Below are 16,980 nucleotides of genomic sequence, written 5' to 3'. Positions count from 1 at the left end.
CTCACTGTTATCGACTTCCACGCTGGAGCCTGGTTTGCAACACGTAAGCCTCTAGGTAATACCGATGTGGAAGCCAAAAGCTTTTTAGGCAGCAATTTCCAAATGTAAAACACTGCTATGGTGGCTGTCCTGAACCAGCACGTGCCTGGACATGCCTGGCTGAGAGCTTTACCATAGTCATGGAAAGGTTTAGTTTGTTTAAAAACAGGAGGTTGTTACTGTGTGAAAACACAAGCTCCCTATGGATACAGAGACTGTATTGTTTTGAGTTTTATTTGCTTTATTTTATATTTTTAAACAAGCTTGAGAAGGAAAAATGCAACTTCTTGTAAATATTTCTATGGCAAAGGACGAATTCCTTTGCAAACACCTTGGAAACGAGCAGGGCACGAGTATCCTGTTCATGAAAACTGTGCACAAACAAAATCCAGCAATTCAGGATTAAAACACCACGTGGACAATACTGTGTTCCCCCAGAGCAAAAGCAGTAAAATGATAACATTTGGAATTTGGTTATATTCAGCAGAAAGCTGGATGTGCCACAGAAATGCAACTAAAGCATATGGCTGTCACCTCAAAGGGTCCTATGAAGTTTAATTCCAAAGCCATGTGTCCAAGCAAGTCCTCCTGTCTCCAGCAAGACCAGGGATGCATATAAAGTTATCCTCTACGCACATACCCAGAAAGCTGACTCAAACTAAGAGCTGGATGGATCATTTTCCCCATTACTAATTAACCCCTGTGACTCTGTGGGCAGGGGGAGTACCTCCCAGCTTTTTGACAGACTGTATCGTCACATCCCGAGGGAGGAGCACCACCAAAGCTGGATTTTGCCTTCCGTTTCCCTCCCCCAGATCCCTGCCTCCTTTGGTAGTTGCAGCATACAAGCCCTGGCACAGCGGGATGGATCATTTATGCTGTCACACAGTTCAGCAGCTGAGGTGGCAAAGAGATGTCCATGCTGGCACTAATGCCAGAGTCACTGTTGATTGCTCCAGCAGTGCCGGTATGTGACCGAGAGACGTGACCCCACTGCATCTGCACAGGGACGGAGGCAGGTCTGAGTCTGACTGCGGCAATAGGCCTGGAGGTGATGCTGAACTGTCCACATCAGCAGGAGGACAAAGAACAACACTCACTGGGAGCATCCTTCAAGGTTCTGGCTGACTGCTAGCTCTGGAGTCCTAGACCCAAGCTGATAGATGTTCAGAGATTGAGAAAAAAATAATAAATACCAAAAAACTCTTCCTTCCCTCTATGGATGCGCCATTTCTAGTACAGCAGCTGCATCTTGCACGCCCATCAGCTGCACAGGACTGAAGCATGACATTGGAAAAGCCCTTAAAAAAAGAGGAAAAAAAAAAAGGAGTAAACCAGCACAAACTGGTGCTGTTCACACCTGACTCTCTATGTATCTGCTGAAAATAACTGGAATAAACAAAACACACTAACATGGTTAGTTTCACCAGAAATTACATTTGCCATCCTCTGCTGGAAACTAAAAGTAGACATACCGAGAGCTTCGGGCTTTTTTAGTTGAAAAATATTAATCCTGAGAAGATTTTCATTCAATTACATGGCGTGTTCCCCAAGCTGGAATTGTTCCCTGTTGGTCATCGCTGACAGATGCATCATCCCTGATACTAAATGCCTGCCTCACAATTCCCAGCTTCATCCTACAGAAGAGGTCTCACCCTAGACTTGATCATACACATGCAGCTGGTAGTATGACCAGCGCGGATTTGGGAGGGAACTGAAACTGTTTCTCCCACTTGATTTACAATATTCAATTTCAATATAAAAGGTAACAGGAAGCTGAGAGAAGACAGGGGAAAAAACATACTGCCTCAAAAATATGCCTTCCTACTCCTCAACGGAAGAATACAAAGATATTTTTTTATTTCAAAATATTTTTAAATGAAAGCATGTAGAAAAGGCATCTACAGATACTTAACTCTAACATTAAAAAAATATATATCTTGTGATATTTGGCTATCAACAGATACAAAACTTTGAAAAAATAAAACCAAATGATCATTACGGTCCCTTCGAACCCAAGCTATTCTAGGATTCTATGATTTTCATTCTCTACTTTAGTTCTACCAGTTTCCAAGCAATACTGTTGTAAAAGGTTGCAGCCGACATAGTAATTGGAGCAGAAAAACCCTGTAAATCTAATTATAGAACTGACTTCTGATGGGCATCGTAAAGCATCAGTGGAAAAATCCATGTTTTGTTGGCCCATTGGTAGTTCCACACCAACTCACCACCAAAACCACGAGTCTTTGCCTGTTGAGTCAAACCAATTCCAGAGCAACCTAGGTTAACTGGTACCATCCACACCTGTTTCAGAGCAGACATCCCTGTACCTACAGCAGGCAGGCCTCCAACATCACCTCTCAAGCTGCTCTTGGCTATTCTGCTCACATTTTACGTACGGATGAAGTGAAATTAGTTAAATCACATGCAGCTGCCTAGTTCAGAGGAGAAGCTGCAGATTTCCTTTCCCCGTGGAGAGAAGGAATAGCGTTGAAACAACCACCTGTGCTTTGCAATTGTCAAAACATTTCATGGGATCAGCGTAAACACGGTATTACGACTAGAACAGAAGTCACATGGGAGCAAAAAGGAGCAGCTGTAACAGGCAATAAAGAGCAGTTACGTACTTAGCATTACGGCCATGAAATGATGCTAAAGAAAACATAACCGTGATAGCTTGTGAAATCAGGAGTTCAGAAAAGGGCAACGGATTATGTGAGGCTATAGGTTTCTTTGTGACCCAGCCCAAAGAAGAGGATTTAGTAAAACGCATACCGGAGAAGATAAGGCAAGCTTAAGCAACTTTGCTGTTTGTTTTCAGTAAGTCTTACTCCACGCAGATCCCCAACCTTCAAACCAGACCAGCATGGGGAACATAGGAATTATGTTCCTGAGTTTATTTTAAAGAGCATGCACTAGCAGCTCTAAGCAAAACTGACCAAACAAACCAAAAAGGGCAGGCAAAAGCAGACCTGGATCCATGCTTTGGGGAGCCCTTTGGATGTATTTATCACATACTGGCAGGTAAGGTAACTGAAAAAAAAACAGTGACCTGTGAGCAACACTGAATGACAGTAACCTCCAAGAAACAAATACCCGAGCGCTCAAAGCAGACACAGACACACCCCATTGCCAGCAAATACGCTAGGGAAAAAAAAGCTTTGCAACCCCCCCAGTAACAGGACTTTCATAAAAGTCTTGCAGAAAATCCATAACAATTTTATGAGAAACAATTTTTGAAGTCCAAACCCTGCTTGCAGGGAGCTGCAGCTACAGATGAGGTAGAGAAGAAGATGCTTGATTAGCTCACTCATTTCAGACAACGTGACAAGAGCATTTGACAACTGCAAGCTTCTGCTGCTTGCAGAAACCAGAAGGCTGCTTCTTTGCACAAGCAACTTTCCAGAAATTCCCTGATGTCCAGGGCAACTTTCCTGAACATCTGAAATGGTGAGGGCTTGATTCCTATTAGGCTATTTCTAGCCAAATCGTTCTGAAATGACTATGAAATTATAATACTTATAAAATTATGAATTATGAATTTTACATGCTAAAGAGATACGGGAAAGAATAACCATCTGCTTTTGCCTTACCGTTGCTCTCTACTGACTCTCCACGCCAAAGACACAAGCCAGCCAAGTTACACAGCTATCCTTCCTACCACCAATGTCCAAAAGCTCTTGCTAAACCTGCCCTCATCTATAAGGGCCCTCGGTACGCACCACTTGTGCAAGGATGCTTGTAAAGCAGCAGCCGACCCTCTGTCTCCGTGGTGCTCGGAGCATTTCTTTAGCCTCACAGCCTGTTACACCTGACAGCATAGAACAGCCCACACTGAAATACGAGGTAGTAGGAACACCTATCCCAGGGAAGTTTTCTACTTGTAATGGAAGTAGAATGGAAGAAAGAATAATTACGGAGCCAAGTAGGGGAAACGGAGGGCTGGTGTCCCTGCGCACACTACACTGAGCATCATGTTGGGCACATCCCATCCTCCGCTCATACAGCCACGTGGATTTTCACCCAGTGAAAACATGAGTGAGGGCTTTGGGAGAGTTGTATTTGTCATTAACTGTTTGCTGGTAAATTTCCTACCACAAGGGAGTTCTTTAATAATTCTTCAATTCTCTTCTCCTTGTAATCTACTTTTTCAGTGACTCATTTTCACACGATGCACTCCAACTAGAAAGCCCACACGACAATACCCCACGGCTGACTCAGGACTCAGAAACGTCAGCATACTTACCCATGCCTTTTGCATACAGCCCTCCATCAACCATGTCTGACAAACAACATACAGGCCTTTATATACATATATATACACACACACACACTGTGCATGAGACACAGCTGGCCTTTAACAAAGACTGGACATTGTGAAAATGAAGTTACGAGTATTATGTTTAATTCTACACTTAATTCTCTGCTCAGAATACAGACGTGAGGGTCAGAGCTGGCCAGACCCCTCTGCTCAGCTCATACGGAAATCTACTCACACGTTACTCAGTGCTTTCAAACCTGGGTAGGACAGTTGTCACGTAACTCAATTTCTTGCTCCTCTGGGCAGAGAGGGTTGGACTTGACGTGAAAATACTATGCAATTAACAGGGGATTAAACTAATACAATAGCACATGGTTTTTGATGTGACTTCTGTTTCTACACCCTTCGATACAAGAACTCTAAACCTTAACCCATGGTTGAGTAAGAACACAAATACCAAACCGCTACACAGTTATGACAACTATGAAATACGGTAACTTTAAAGAGTTTCCATGAAACAGGTCTGCAAATTAGCTGATTTATACATAAGAACAGGTTCATTGTGCCCACAAGTGGTAAGTTTTCCTAACGTTCTTTTATTTAAAAAAAAAAAAAAAAGAGGAGCCAAACATTGCCCTGATGCTCTTCATTGTTATAAAGTAGACTCTGAAGTATCAAGTGAACTACATAAAAGCAAAGAACTCCAACTGATGCAGAGTTTAAAACTAGGTTTACAAGTTCCTATTTTATTGGCATGGATGTATTTCTAAACTTAAAAACCCTTCTGGCAAGTTATCTCAATTTCTTATGACAAAATTTCTCACAACACACAAATATTTACAACATATACATATTTTTTCAGTCTTTTACAACTGGTTCTTAAAAGACAAACATTTTATAGGTTACCACAGAACAAAAGCTGTGACTTAGTTGTTTTTAATTTCATAAAACTATCATAAGTTAAAGTGAATAGATTTTCTTTAAATTCCTTGTAGCATTTTACAAGTGCAACAGAAAAAATATGAAGAACCAATTCAGGATAGCTGCAGTTCATTGGATAAATGTTGCCCGTTGTAATCACATTATTTCACAGCAAATTCTTGAAAAAATAAGCACCAATCATTCTTGCAAAGAACAATTTTATCTAAAAGTATTGAAAAGTGTTAAATACAAGGTGTTTAATTTACATAACAAGCAATAAATACACCATATCCAAACTTTTATTCTGCATACTGCTACCCTTGTACATATAATGTACTAAAAAGTCAGCAAATTGTCAACACCTTTTAATTTTTTTTTCTTTTTCTTTAAAGAAATCAATTTGACTTCCAACCAACGGTTTGCTACTATAACAAAGGCCACAAACAGTACGTCTGGGACAGCATACAGTGTTAAAACTGACAAACTCCGAGGGGAAAAAAAACATCTAGCAAATAAATTGAAAAGCTGTAGTTCATTGCTGGTGATATTAACATATACTAGAAAACCTTAAATATGCTGCTACTATGATTTTTTTTTTAATCGTTTAGTCAAATATTGTAAGAGCAAACTAATGCTCTTACAGATCAAAAATAATTGTGTAGCCACACTGTATTCTCATTGTCCTGCATGGAAAAGATTTGATGCAATTTCATAACTTTGCTTGAGCCTTTATTTTACAACAGAGCATTACCTCTTACTCTAACTTAGAATTGCACATAAGAAGGCTATTAAAAAGTACAATAAAAATCTGCACAAATCAGACTTAAGAAGAGTCAGTATGCTGTACACTTTCTACAATATTATGTTGATAGGTGAATAAACAATAAAGAAGTGCTGCCACTAAGTCTTTCAGAAAGTTCTTCAGTTGAGGAATAATCAAATGGAATTTTTATTTTTATCTTTTTTTTTAATTTTTAAATTTTTATTTTTTAAAAATGACATCCAGGTCAGTTTAAGACCTATAAGCTTATGCATTGAGCCTTAAAGACTGATCTTCTCTCCTCCTGGAAGAAATATCAATATCTATTGAATCCTTGCCAACAATGAGCCTTAATCTCTTTGCTGGAGGAAGAGGAATAAAGTCATCAAATTCATCATCATAATCATCTTCCTCTTCATCATCTTCTTCTGATGAAGATTCATCTGCTGTTTCCTCCTCATACTGAGCATAATCATCTACTTCCATTCTCGACTCCAAAAGGGAGAGAGTTTCACTACAACACACACCATTTTCATGAAGGTCCTCAGGGTACGTCCCTCGGTTTTCTTCCTCTCGTTTTAGCTGTATTTTTAATTTTGTTGAACTATTGCCTGATCCTGAGTTAAACCCATTATTTAGCTTTGCTACATATAAATTATTATCTTTTTCATGGTCTTTACTTAATTTGATGCTTATTTTTGAAGAATTCATTCCATCATTTTCTTGGTCATTTGCCTTGCTACTGCTATCGTGGCGTCTACGAAGAGTCAGTTTAGGGATCCCAGAGCTATTTTCAAGGATTAGTTGTGCATCATACCTTGTGATTCGTCTTTTCTTTTTACTTTTTGCAGTTCTAAAGCTGTCCTTCGCTTTAAAATTGTCAGATGTTACAACAGAGCAGCCACCAGATCCAGGGACACAGTCTTTATAGCTAACAGGTGTCTCTACCACATTATTCCTATCTCCGTGTTCTGAATGAGAACTGATCAAATCTGGTACTTCATCAGTCACAGGTGTGTTGTGCGTACTATCAGTTTCATCTGTTTTTGCAGGTGGTTTTGCCAGTTTTCCTTGTCGAGACTTCTTTTTTGACATGCCTGCATCGTTTTTCTGGCACCTAACCTCCCCTTTATGCGATGCTCCATGAGCCAGGTCATTTTCATTCGTCACATGAGACTGCTGCTCTAAAATGTCCGATCGCGTTCCAGTCAAGTTATTCTTATAGCTATCCAATGTATTTGGTTCAAGCTTTATGTCAGAGGTCTCCTTCAAATTCATCCTTGTTCTCATTGACCTCCTTGTTATGTATGTGCAGGGTGGTATATCACCATGCTCATGAGCACCTTTCACAGAATTCAGTTTATACTCCCTTGCTGCATGCCTTGTTAAGCATCCACTAGAGACTGCAACTTTGACTGGTCCCTCTAATTCTTTATCTTTTTTAATGGGCAAGTTTTTATATAAAACTACTTTAGGCTCTTTGAGAACTAAATTTCCCATTTCGAGCTTTCTAGAAGCGTTCTTCTGCTCTGGCCTTTTGCACTGATTCCTCAGCTTAATCTTCGAAAGTAAAGGCTTTGCAGGCTTTTTCAGTCTCTTTGGTACCCTGGAATTATTTAGATGAGTTAGTTTAGATGAGGTAGAATTTGATGATGCTGGAATTCTTGATATAGACTGTCTGGTTAATGTTCTATTTTTGCCGTTCTTTTTTACACCAATTGAAGATTTTCTGTTAGCTGCAAAAGAAAAGGGTGTTAATGACACTGATTTAACCCGAGGTTCCCACTCCCCAAACACTGTAGTTATTTTATTTATTTTTAATCAAAACTTTAACTAGCTAAGGCTTTAACAATCACTTTAATCAGAATCTGTCAAACGGACTATAGAGTATGCAGTAAGGAGACAAACTGACTAACGTGTAACTCAGACACTAGAAGATTGTCAAAAAAGTCAAAAGTACTTCTAAATTCCAGGTACACTTCCCTTACTACCTCTAATACACAAAGTTTGGTTTTTTTTTTTTGTTTGTTCTTTGTTTTGTTTTTATTCAATTTCTTCTTCTACTGAATTTTCCACAAATTGATCCTGCATGATCCTCAGCATTTACTGAGTATTATTCCAGCAAAAACTGAGGATCAGCAAGCTCTTGTTTTAACCCCAGGATTTTTTCTTTTTGGGGGATAAAACCAAAACTTAACTACTGTAATGGTTTCATTTTCAAATATCCAGTTGTCTGTCACCTGTCACTTACAGTGATAAGCAACAGAGAACAGCCTGCCCAAGCAAAGCCGCAATTCCAAAGCTTTATAACTAGAGATCATATAACTAGGAAAAGGTTGTGGGTTTTTTTTTGTCTTGTTTTTCAGTTTCACAGCAGCAAATAGGAGACAGATCGAACCAAAATATTTTAAGTGACTCAAAACCTGTTAATTAAGTCAAAGTTGAAATTATTTATATCTTGCCTACATTCTGTGGGGAAAAAATGACACTCGCTACTTGATGAAGAGAAGTCTCTCAAGAGCATCAGAAACAAAAATCCCCTCCAATTTCTTCTGAGATTATTAACTGTACACTGTCACTTCAGAACAGGTATTTGAACTATCAGTCCTGGATTCCGAAATGGAATAGGTGCTCAGTTTAAAACACCTCTAAAGGAAGTGGCTATTTTGCTTGATAATCTCTACTACGACTATTTATATAAAAACTGTTTTCCTACGGAATGTAGATACCTCAAGCTCCGTGAGTTTTCCTTCCTAAACAATAGTACTGCATGTGATTATTTACCATATTTCTAAAGTATGTAACTTACCAACAGAGCTCTTTAGCTGACAAATTTAGAAATATGTCACTAGCTATTAGCTACTGGTATACATAAAAAACGAAAATGAGAACATACAAACAAAACAAGAATGTACTACCTTTCATCACAGAAAGGCTTAAGGAAAACTGTTAAATTGCTATATAAATTACCTTTGGATTCCTGAATCAATTACAGTTCTAAAGACCAGTATTTGAGATGCATCTCAACATTAAGACAGCAATTCCATCGCAGTGAAAGTTTTTCATTTTTTTATGAAACCTTTAGTCCTGCACTCCAAGTTTTCCCCATACTTACTTGCATTAGCTTTTTCCTGAGTGGTATCTGCATCAGTGTTAGAGCTGACAGACTGGCTGTCTGAATTTTTGCTGCTGTCACCCAACTTTTTGAGTCTATTCAATCGTTTATCTGTTTCTCTCAGTCCATATTTACTATTAATCACAGGAGTAGGTGCTGGCAATCCCACTCTTGATTTAAAAGCACCAGTTCCGCGTCTGTAAAGAAAAGGATGACAATATATTAATAGCTACTAATATAAACTTACATCTTTGTTTCATATTTTAGTCAATCTTGTTATATATGGATAAACAATATCAAGAACCATTGAATTTATTAGGATTTGTGGGCTGTTTTAATAAAATATCTACATAGGTATCTCATTTCAGCAAGATGTTCAGAAATACCTTCCCTTTATTTATTGGAAGAAGAAAGAAGCTAATTTGCAATTTTTCTTTTTGTCTATTTTAGTATGTTTTCATAATGAAGTTATACAGGTGAAAATGAAATACAGTAGTTCAAAACACTACTTGAAATCAACTGAGGTAACAGTTTAAATGGATTATTTTTCTTACTCACAGCAGCCTAATTAAAAAAATGCCAGCTCCAGTTACAACGCTTGTTACTGCATCAGCAAGAGTTATAAAGTGCACAAAACTGAGTAAGATTATCTCATATTTCTGTTTACTTTTGGAACTGACATACTTTTAGTCTTTATTTACCACAGAAACATCTGAGTAAACTTGAAACTTTTTTTTTTTTAAATTAATCACATTAAAGGGTGGAGATTAAGAATTCCATCACTTGCATTTCAACCACTACTACCAGGTTCACTTTGGTACTCTGTCATCCAGTAAGCTTGCACTTTGTAGAATTATCGAAGACAACTTCAGTTTGGATTCCAGTGTGCTGCACTGGAAGAAAATCCACAAAGCGTAACAAAAAGTACGCAAGAAAGAGAGTGGAGAGGATCTCAAGCGCCACAGGGTTAAATATTATTACGCATATACAGTAATTGTTCTCAAATTAACTGGTATTTCTTTGATATGGAACATTTTTTCAGTATTATTTTGAATTCCACAAATTACAGGCAGCTAAAATAAGATACTAGGCTGAACTCAGCACAAGCAGCAGTCGCTTCAGATCAATGCCATAAATAACCACAACTGCCTTCTGACACATCTTCGGTGCCCAGTTACCCCAGTTAGACATCATGAACAGCATGCTCGCTCACCTAACAGTGTGAATGCACATTTTCTTGGTGATGGTTTTTGGAGGCTTGAAAGTATTTGTACAGTGCTAACCTTCCCTCAGCTCCCAGGCATATCCCCCAGGCTCTTACAAGCCTAGCATTTTAACATTACAAAATTAACAGTCTTCGCAGAATAGTCAAAATTTCATCACTTAAAAATCATTTTTCCTGGTGTTCAATGAGATGACTGACTGCATTACACATCTCCTTTTTCATAACAAAGTCATCTATTAGGTTGGCTTGTCTGTGCTGTTAAAGACTCATTTTGCCTTGCTCAGCTTCCCTAAACTCAAACTTCCCATATTTGACTTCTGTAACACAATTTTGTGACTGAAAAGTAGATTCTTGAAATGAGAATTACCAAAGTCTTAGCTTTAAACTACAACATTTTCATGGACTTAAAATCCAAAGATGACAAGTTTGAGAAAATATTCTGACATATGATCTTGGTCTGTCCTGCAAGTAAGCATGTCCATATTACATCAAAAGCAACAATCAAAGAAACTTGAGCAAAAAGAAAAAGACATCTCTCTCCAAGCAGCAAGGAAAAATATTCATGGTACCCATTTATTCAATACTTAACAGCTCCCAGGACTGAAGTACTTTTTTACTAATAACTTTAGATAAACCTTGAAACCATAGCCTTCACTTGGAATGACCTACCAACACCATATGACCTTGGAGGCCCACAGCAGCAGGTTTTCCCTTGAATTGCAAGAATTGTTAGTGACCAAAGTAGCTAGTAAAAATGAAGGTTGGTTATGAAACTATTTACATGTGTATGCATTAAGCTATTTCTCAATATGATTAATATTTTGTCCTTCATAGGTTTCTTCTCCCTACAATTAGCTCAAACTAACATAATTGTTATGGGTTCTGCATAGTTGCTCTTGGAACCAGGCGAGGCTGGCACAAATCGTGTCGAACCATCATGCTCAAGGTAAGAAGTTGTTTCGCCATGGCAGGAAACAACTATGAAATTCTTTCAACTGATTTTGTGAAGAAGCTAGGTTGCGATAACCTGGGTAAAAAACAAATAGAAACAAGTTTGCTGTTATGGTGCAATGGACAGACACAGGCAAGTACTGTTCAAACTTGCAGACCTTTAATAAATACTTCAACTATGAAGTTCTAGTAATATAAGGTGAAAACTACTTTGCCTATTTCCATCAGAACGGGACTTCAGATTAACAGAGAAATTTGCCTTCTCTAATGGAAAAAAAAAGCTGCCATTAGGAGTCAGATGCTAATGAGCTCATAGCAACTACTACTGCTTTTCCTTCCAATTCTACCTTATTCAGAAAAAATATTTTAAAGAATCTAGACTACTTTTTGTCATTTTGGCTATTCTTACGACAGAAAACTAAAAGAAGAACAGAATGCAGAAGTTATCAGGAAACAAGATAATCCAGTAACAATTAAAAAAAATCATTCTGATGAATAATTAGGAGGCAATAATAATGTATCAAAAATTTGAGTACTCATAACCAGGTGCCTTCAGTTTCACAAAATATATCATGAATATGCCCAGTTCCATTGGAAACTTATTTATAACACATACCTTTCACAGGTGTAACATTCGCAGTATTCATTATTTTCTCCAAAAAAGCCATCTCCGTAGTAACAAGAGATTTCTTCTCCAGGCTCAATATCTCTTAGAGCTTTCACACATGCTGTATCTCGTCCAGTTGACACAAACTTGGGAAGAAGATGACAGAAAGGGGAGGAAAAAATATAAATAAAAGAAAGGCTAGTCATTAAGGTTGAACAGTATATAAGTAAGAAAACAAGAAGTAAAACAGCTGGGGAGGAAAAGGTGCAGGGACAAAGAAAAAAAAGTGTGGGGTGCTTTATTTATTTACTTTTAATGTCTCGCTTACCTTACAGTTAGGTCTGCAATCTGAAAAAGGTCCAAAAGATAAAGTCAATTAACTGTTGATAAGACCTGAAACATGAATAGTTGTAGATATCTAAAGTAAGGATTCACTCTGACTTCAGTAACTCTAGAATCTCAACTAAATACTGGGAGTCATATTAGTATTGCATAAAGGTATGTATCAGGAGATATTCACTTCGATATCATTTGGTTCCTGAGCTCTTCTGCTACCTATAAGTTTCCAAATTCCCTCATTTTTAAGGTAACAGGATTTATCGTAAATCCTACCCACTTTTCCTTCAGCATACAAATGCAACAGAATAAGCAAAGGGTCTGTGTAAAAATGTAAAGGAGGCACAAGGAGTTCACCTAAGAAATACGTTACAGCTGACTACATTCACAAACTTTGCTACAGCAAGACATCAGAGTAGACCCCAATGCGCTCCACTAATTCAGCTGCCAGTTCCAAAACCTCTGTGAAGGATGAAGGCACCACTTTCCAGAGCCTCCTTTGACTTTCCCAGTTCATAGCTAATTAGCTGTGGTTTGGTGAACTCCCAACAGAGTTTTGTCCTACGCTACTCCAGTATAACAGATTCAGACACTTTCTCTGAAGTCCCGTGTCATTTATCTCACATACAGTAACACCCCTGAAGAGAATTGCTTGTGTCATTTAAATACAGTTCCTATATTTGTTACTCACCATGATTGATAAATGCAGCAGGACCGAGCCACAGTTGTGCACAGTTTTTCCGTGTGGAATACATTACACTGAAGTCATTCTCACCATGTCTCAGCAGCATGTTTTCTTCCATTTCTGATAGTTCGGCAATACACCCAACGAGTAATTCTATTTTATCATTCCGTTTCCTTTATTGTAAGAAGTAGTAAAAGTAAGCATACCAAAAATTACCAAGTATAATAGCATGGCATTTCTTCACAAAAACAAAAGCTGTCAATAATTAGGGTAAGTACGCTTTTTCATCTATATGAAATAAATGTTGTTTTGCTACTATACAGTACCAAGTACATCACTTCTGACAGACATTACCATCATTGTTTCTATGGTCTCCTGAAGAAACAAGCAAGAGACTGAGAGAGTTGATTACTTCATCTACTACAGTTGTTAAAACTAAAATGATTTCTTTTTAATTTTTACTTATTCTCTCAAGCCAAGCATTTTAAGTGCAAAATTATCCTTTTATAGAGACTGCTCAACACTCCTTACTAGCATTATGTCTGAACAGTAGTTTTCAAACTACTGACTGTTTTCCAACTGTTTTGAAGCATGACTTTTGTTTGTCTCTCTTAAATGGTCAGGCAAGATTTTGAGCACAAGAAGTTGATTCATTTTCAACACACCTAAATATACAAAGCTTCCACCTCTAAGAATCAGGTAAGGGAGAATTAAAAACAAAATCACACACAAAAAAAAAACCCAACCCCCCCAAAAAAACGATTATACCATGACTGTGGAACTTCCAGCTATAATCGTGATATAGAAACTGGCCTCAGCCGTCTTGAAGCTTGCTCTCCCACACGTTGAGGCCCCAGTCCCACAATAACAGCATGGTTATTTGGTATGCTGCCAGTGTAAAACCTAGCCACTCAATCCTACCCAGCACAGGACAGCATATCATCATCTGAAAGGGTTGTTAGGCATTGGAATAGGCTGCCCAGGGAAGTGGTTGAGTCACCATCCCTGGATGTCTTTAAAAGACGTTTAGATGTAGAGCTTATTGATATGGTTTAGTGGAGGACTTGTTAGTGTTAGGTCAGAGGTTGGACTAGGTGATCTTGGAGGTCTCTTCCAACCTAGATGATTCTGTGATCTCAGATGTGCTGTTATGAGCATGTAGAGACATACAGTAAAGCAAACAGAAATGTCTGGGGGAGGGAGGAGGTGAAGAAAGGGAAAATTAATTTTAAAATCTGGATTAATTTGGCTATCTTGTAGTGCTGCTGCTGACACGTCTACCTTGAAACTCAAATGGGAAAAAATGAGAAGGGAAAAATACGTTGGGGTTCCAGCTTTGTGCTTCCAAGAGAGATTTACCTTGCACAATCAAAATATGTAAATAACATCCCTCAGTTTCACAATGGTAGAAAACTCATCCCCCCCCGCAATTACCTGTTTTATAACAAATGTGACATCATCCAAGTCTTGACATGGGTTTGTTTCTCATAGCAAACCAATGACTAATGATTTGAAGAAAATAATTTTCTGACAGAAAACAACATAGCCATAGAGTTTTCAGTATACAAGTTTGTTAAGTCCAGATATACGAGGGAATACCTCTCAAATGCACGTACCATGTTAACTAGTCAAAGAAAAATTCCCAAATTTGATTTATAAGTAGAAATAATAAATAACTGGCAGCAACAGAATGCAACAGTAAGCTGTATTACTTACCATTCTTTTGTTGCAACTATTTTGGCTCCATTTTGCTCAGAAGAATACCGATTACAAGGCAGTATCTCAAACCCACTGTCAGTTGCAAACATCCGTAAATAAATAAATACCTGTGATGAAAGAAAAAAAAAATACTATTCTGTTAAAAGCAAAACAAAATCAGCAAGAAAAGCTTTATATAAAATAACGTAAGACAAAAAATACATTGCAAAGGAATGTTTCGTGCTGAAATGCATATATTTCTGTTTTTAAATTTTAACTATACACATTATGTTAACCTTATTTCTTCAAAGTGACTTGCAAGAATCCTCACATGGATAACGTGACCATCCAAAAAATTTAAAGCAGCTAAAGATGCCTTGAATGGAATGAAATTGGCCCAGCTAATGAAAATGGATAATTTCTTCTTTAAGTCACTGAGTACTTGAGTTCAAGAATTCTTCTCGGGTCTTTAAGAACCACTCAGACCTAACAATCTTATCAAGTCCAATTTTATTCTTTCCAGTTCCGAAAGAGATTACTTCCATGAGAAGTCTAGCTACTGAATTCAGGGATTGCTGGATCAGTTCAAGTTTTCAAGTTGTTCCTTTTGGTGGCTTTAGTTAAAAATGAAGTTTTATTACTCAAAACATTTTTAGAAGGCAGCATTTGCTGACTACTTTATTCTATACTACTACATTTGATTCATTTTAGACTAGGAAAAGGCCAATTCCTTTTGGATGTCTGTGCAAACAATATACTCTTTCTTGAAGGAGCTCTTTTTTTTAAAAAGAAGTAAAACAACATTACAATTTCTTTGCAAATTTGTGTGTCAATGACCTTTGTGCTATACATGAAATTCATTTCGGGGTGTTAGAAGTGGAGGAAGCGGAATGATGTTCCCATGTAAAAGCCCTATACCCAAAACAGCTGAGGTATATTGCGGTACCTTGGCTTCTCCCTTTTCCTTCATCTTTGACTCACAATTTGACTTACAGTAGCTGTACATTAGAACAAAACCCAAAATCCATAACGAAAACAAACAAACAAAAAACCCAAACCAACAGAGTAACAGCAAAAAAGTCCCCAAAACTCTTTTCTCCCATCACTAGGACTTCTCTCTTCTGCTTAGGACTTCAGCCAACAGCCGAAGAAGCAACTTTGTTTTTCTTTCTACATGTCTATTAAATAAAAGGCAATGAAAAGTTAGCCTTCCCCCAAACCCCCTTCTCAAGTTCTCTGGGTTTTGAAAAACAAAGGAAGTTAATGTTAAAAAGCAATCAAACAAGTAATATATAACAGAACAGCAAATAACTTCCGTTTACTACTGCTACAATCCTAAGAAACTTGTACATTTTCTTAGCCTTTCAACCATCTGAAAAAGCACATTAATTACAAATACACCTACATGTTCCTTGAACAACCTTTCCTGCATTTTGTTCTTGTTAAGAAAATAGTGCCGGGCCCAGTCACCTGACGTCAAGGACTTGAAGGCTTTTTCTAAGTGCTCATCTTTCTTAAAACGTTCAATCACCTCTTTTAGTTCTTCTTGCCTTCCTTTTATAGGTCGAAATCTGAAATAAAGAATAAAGCTATTCCAGTCCACTGTTATTCATTCGCAGTTCTTCCTCACAGTAACTCACAGCACACAGATCTTTTGCTAGCCAGATGAACGCATAAAGAAATCAACTCCTAGCATAAAGAAATTGACCATTATGCAATCAAATCACAGCCCGTCATTTCCTGAGGTAAGGAGAAAGGTAAGGTAAAGCCAAGCATACTGCCCGGAACTTTGAAGCCCTCTATTCTGCTGAGAGGCACATTTTATTTATAAAACAAATCGCTGATAAGTAACATTTCAATATTTTCAACACCTCTCACTTGGAAAAAAAAAAACAGCTAAAGAACTAGTACAGTAAAAGTGTCATTGGCTAGGAGATTTAGGACAATCTACTATCACTAAAAACATTTGTACAAGAAAATGCAGAAAATTAATTGGATGCTGTAAGTTTCCTAATAAAGGGATTTATGCACATTTCTGGCTTTTGTAGTTGGGCTGGGAGATAGATGCGTCATTTAAAATTTAAGCTCTTTACAACCTCACATGTTACACTTAGTTTTTTTAAATAGCGAACAAACAATTAGATGATGCAACTGACTAGTCCGAGTCAGAAGAAAAAAACTCAAAATAGAAAATAGACAACTATTTTCATGAAGGATTCCAAATCAGCTCTTGCCCTACCAAACAAACTTATTACTTGCATTCATAGAAAATACACCCATTAGTGACCTCACAAAAAAGTTTTGATAATAAGTAACACACAGCATAGGTAACAAACTCTAAGAATGATCTTCCACATATCCATACAGTTTTATTTTTTTTTC

The 16,980-nt window shown here is 37.7% G+C and overlaps 1 protein-coding gene across 3 annotated transcripts in view; it reads right to left on the bottom strand.

Moving 5' to 3' along the window:
- Positions 1 to 4,904: 4,904 nt before the first annotated feature.
- The window catches only part of KMT5B (lysine methyltransferase 5B), a 29,515-nt gene continuing 17,439 nt past the window's right edge, over positions 4,905 to 16,980 (bottom strand). The window contains exons 4-10 of one of the 3 annotated variants that reach the window (XM_048059718.2): positions 16,004 to 16,169; positions 14,617 to 14,726; positions 12,907 to 13,073; positions 12,208 to 12,227; positions 11,889 to 12,025; positions 9,097 to 9,293; positions 4,905 to 7,717 (exon numbers count right to left, since the gene is read on the bottom strand). In XM_048059718.2, the coding sequence (XP_047915675.2) occupies positions 6,249 to 7,717; positions 9,097 to 9,293; positions 11,889 to 12,025; positions 12,208 to 12,227; positions 12,907 to 13,073; positions 14,617 to 14,726; positions 16,004 to 16,169 (2,266 nt within the window). In that variant the 3' untranslated portion in view covers positions 4,905 to 6,248. Of the gene's footprint in view, positions 7,718 to 9,096; positions 9,294 to 11,888; positions 12,026 to 12,207; positions 12,228 to 12,906; positions 13,074 to 14,616; positions 14,727 to 16,003; positions 16,170 to 16,980 lie in introns of those variants that run through there. The other 2 variants (XM_048059719.2, XM_013185639.3) reach the window with 2 other exon arrangements.

Source organism: Anser cygnoides, chromosome 5 (genome assembly GCF_040182565.1).
Source record: "Anser cygnoides isolate HZ-2024a breed goose chromosome 5, Taihu_goose_T2T_genome, whole genome shotgun sequence".
Classification (NCBI taxonomy): Eukaryota; Metazoa; Chordata; class Aves; order Anseriformes; family Anatidae; genus Anser; species Anser cygnoides.
This window is presented reverse-complemented; position numbering and strand designations above follow the sequence as displayed.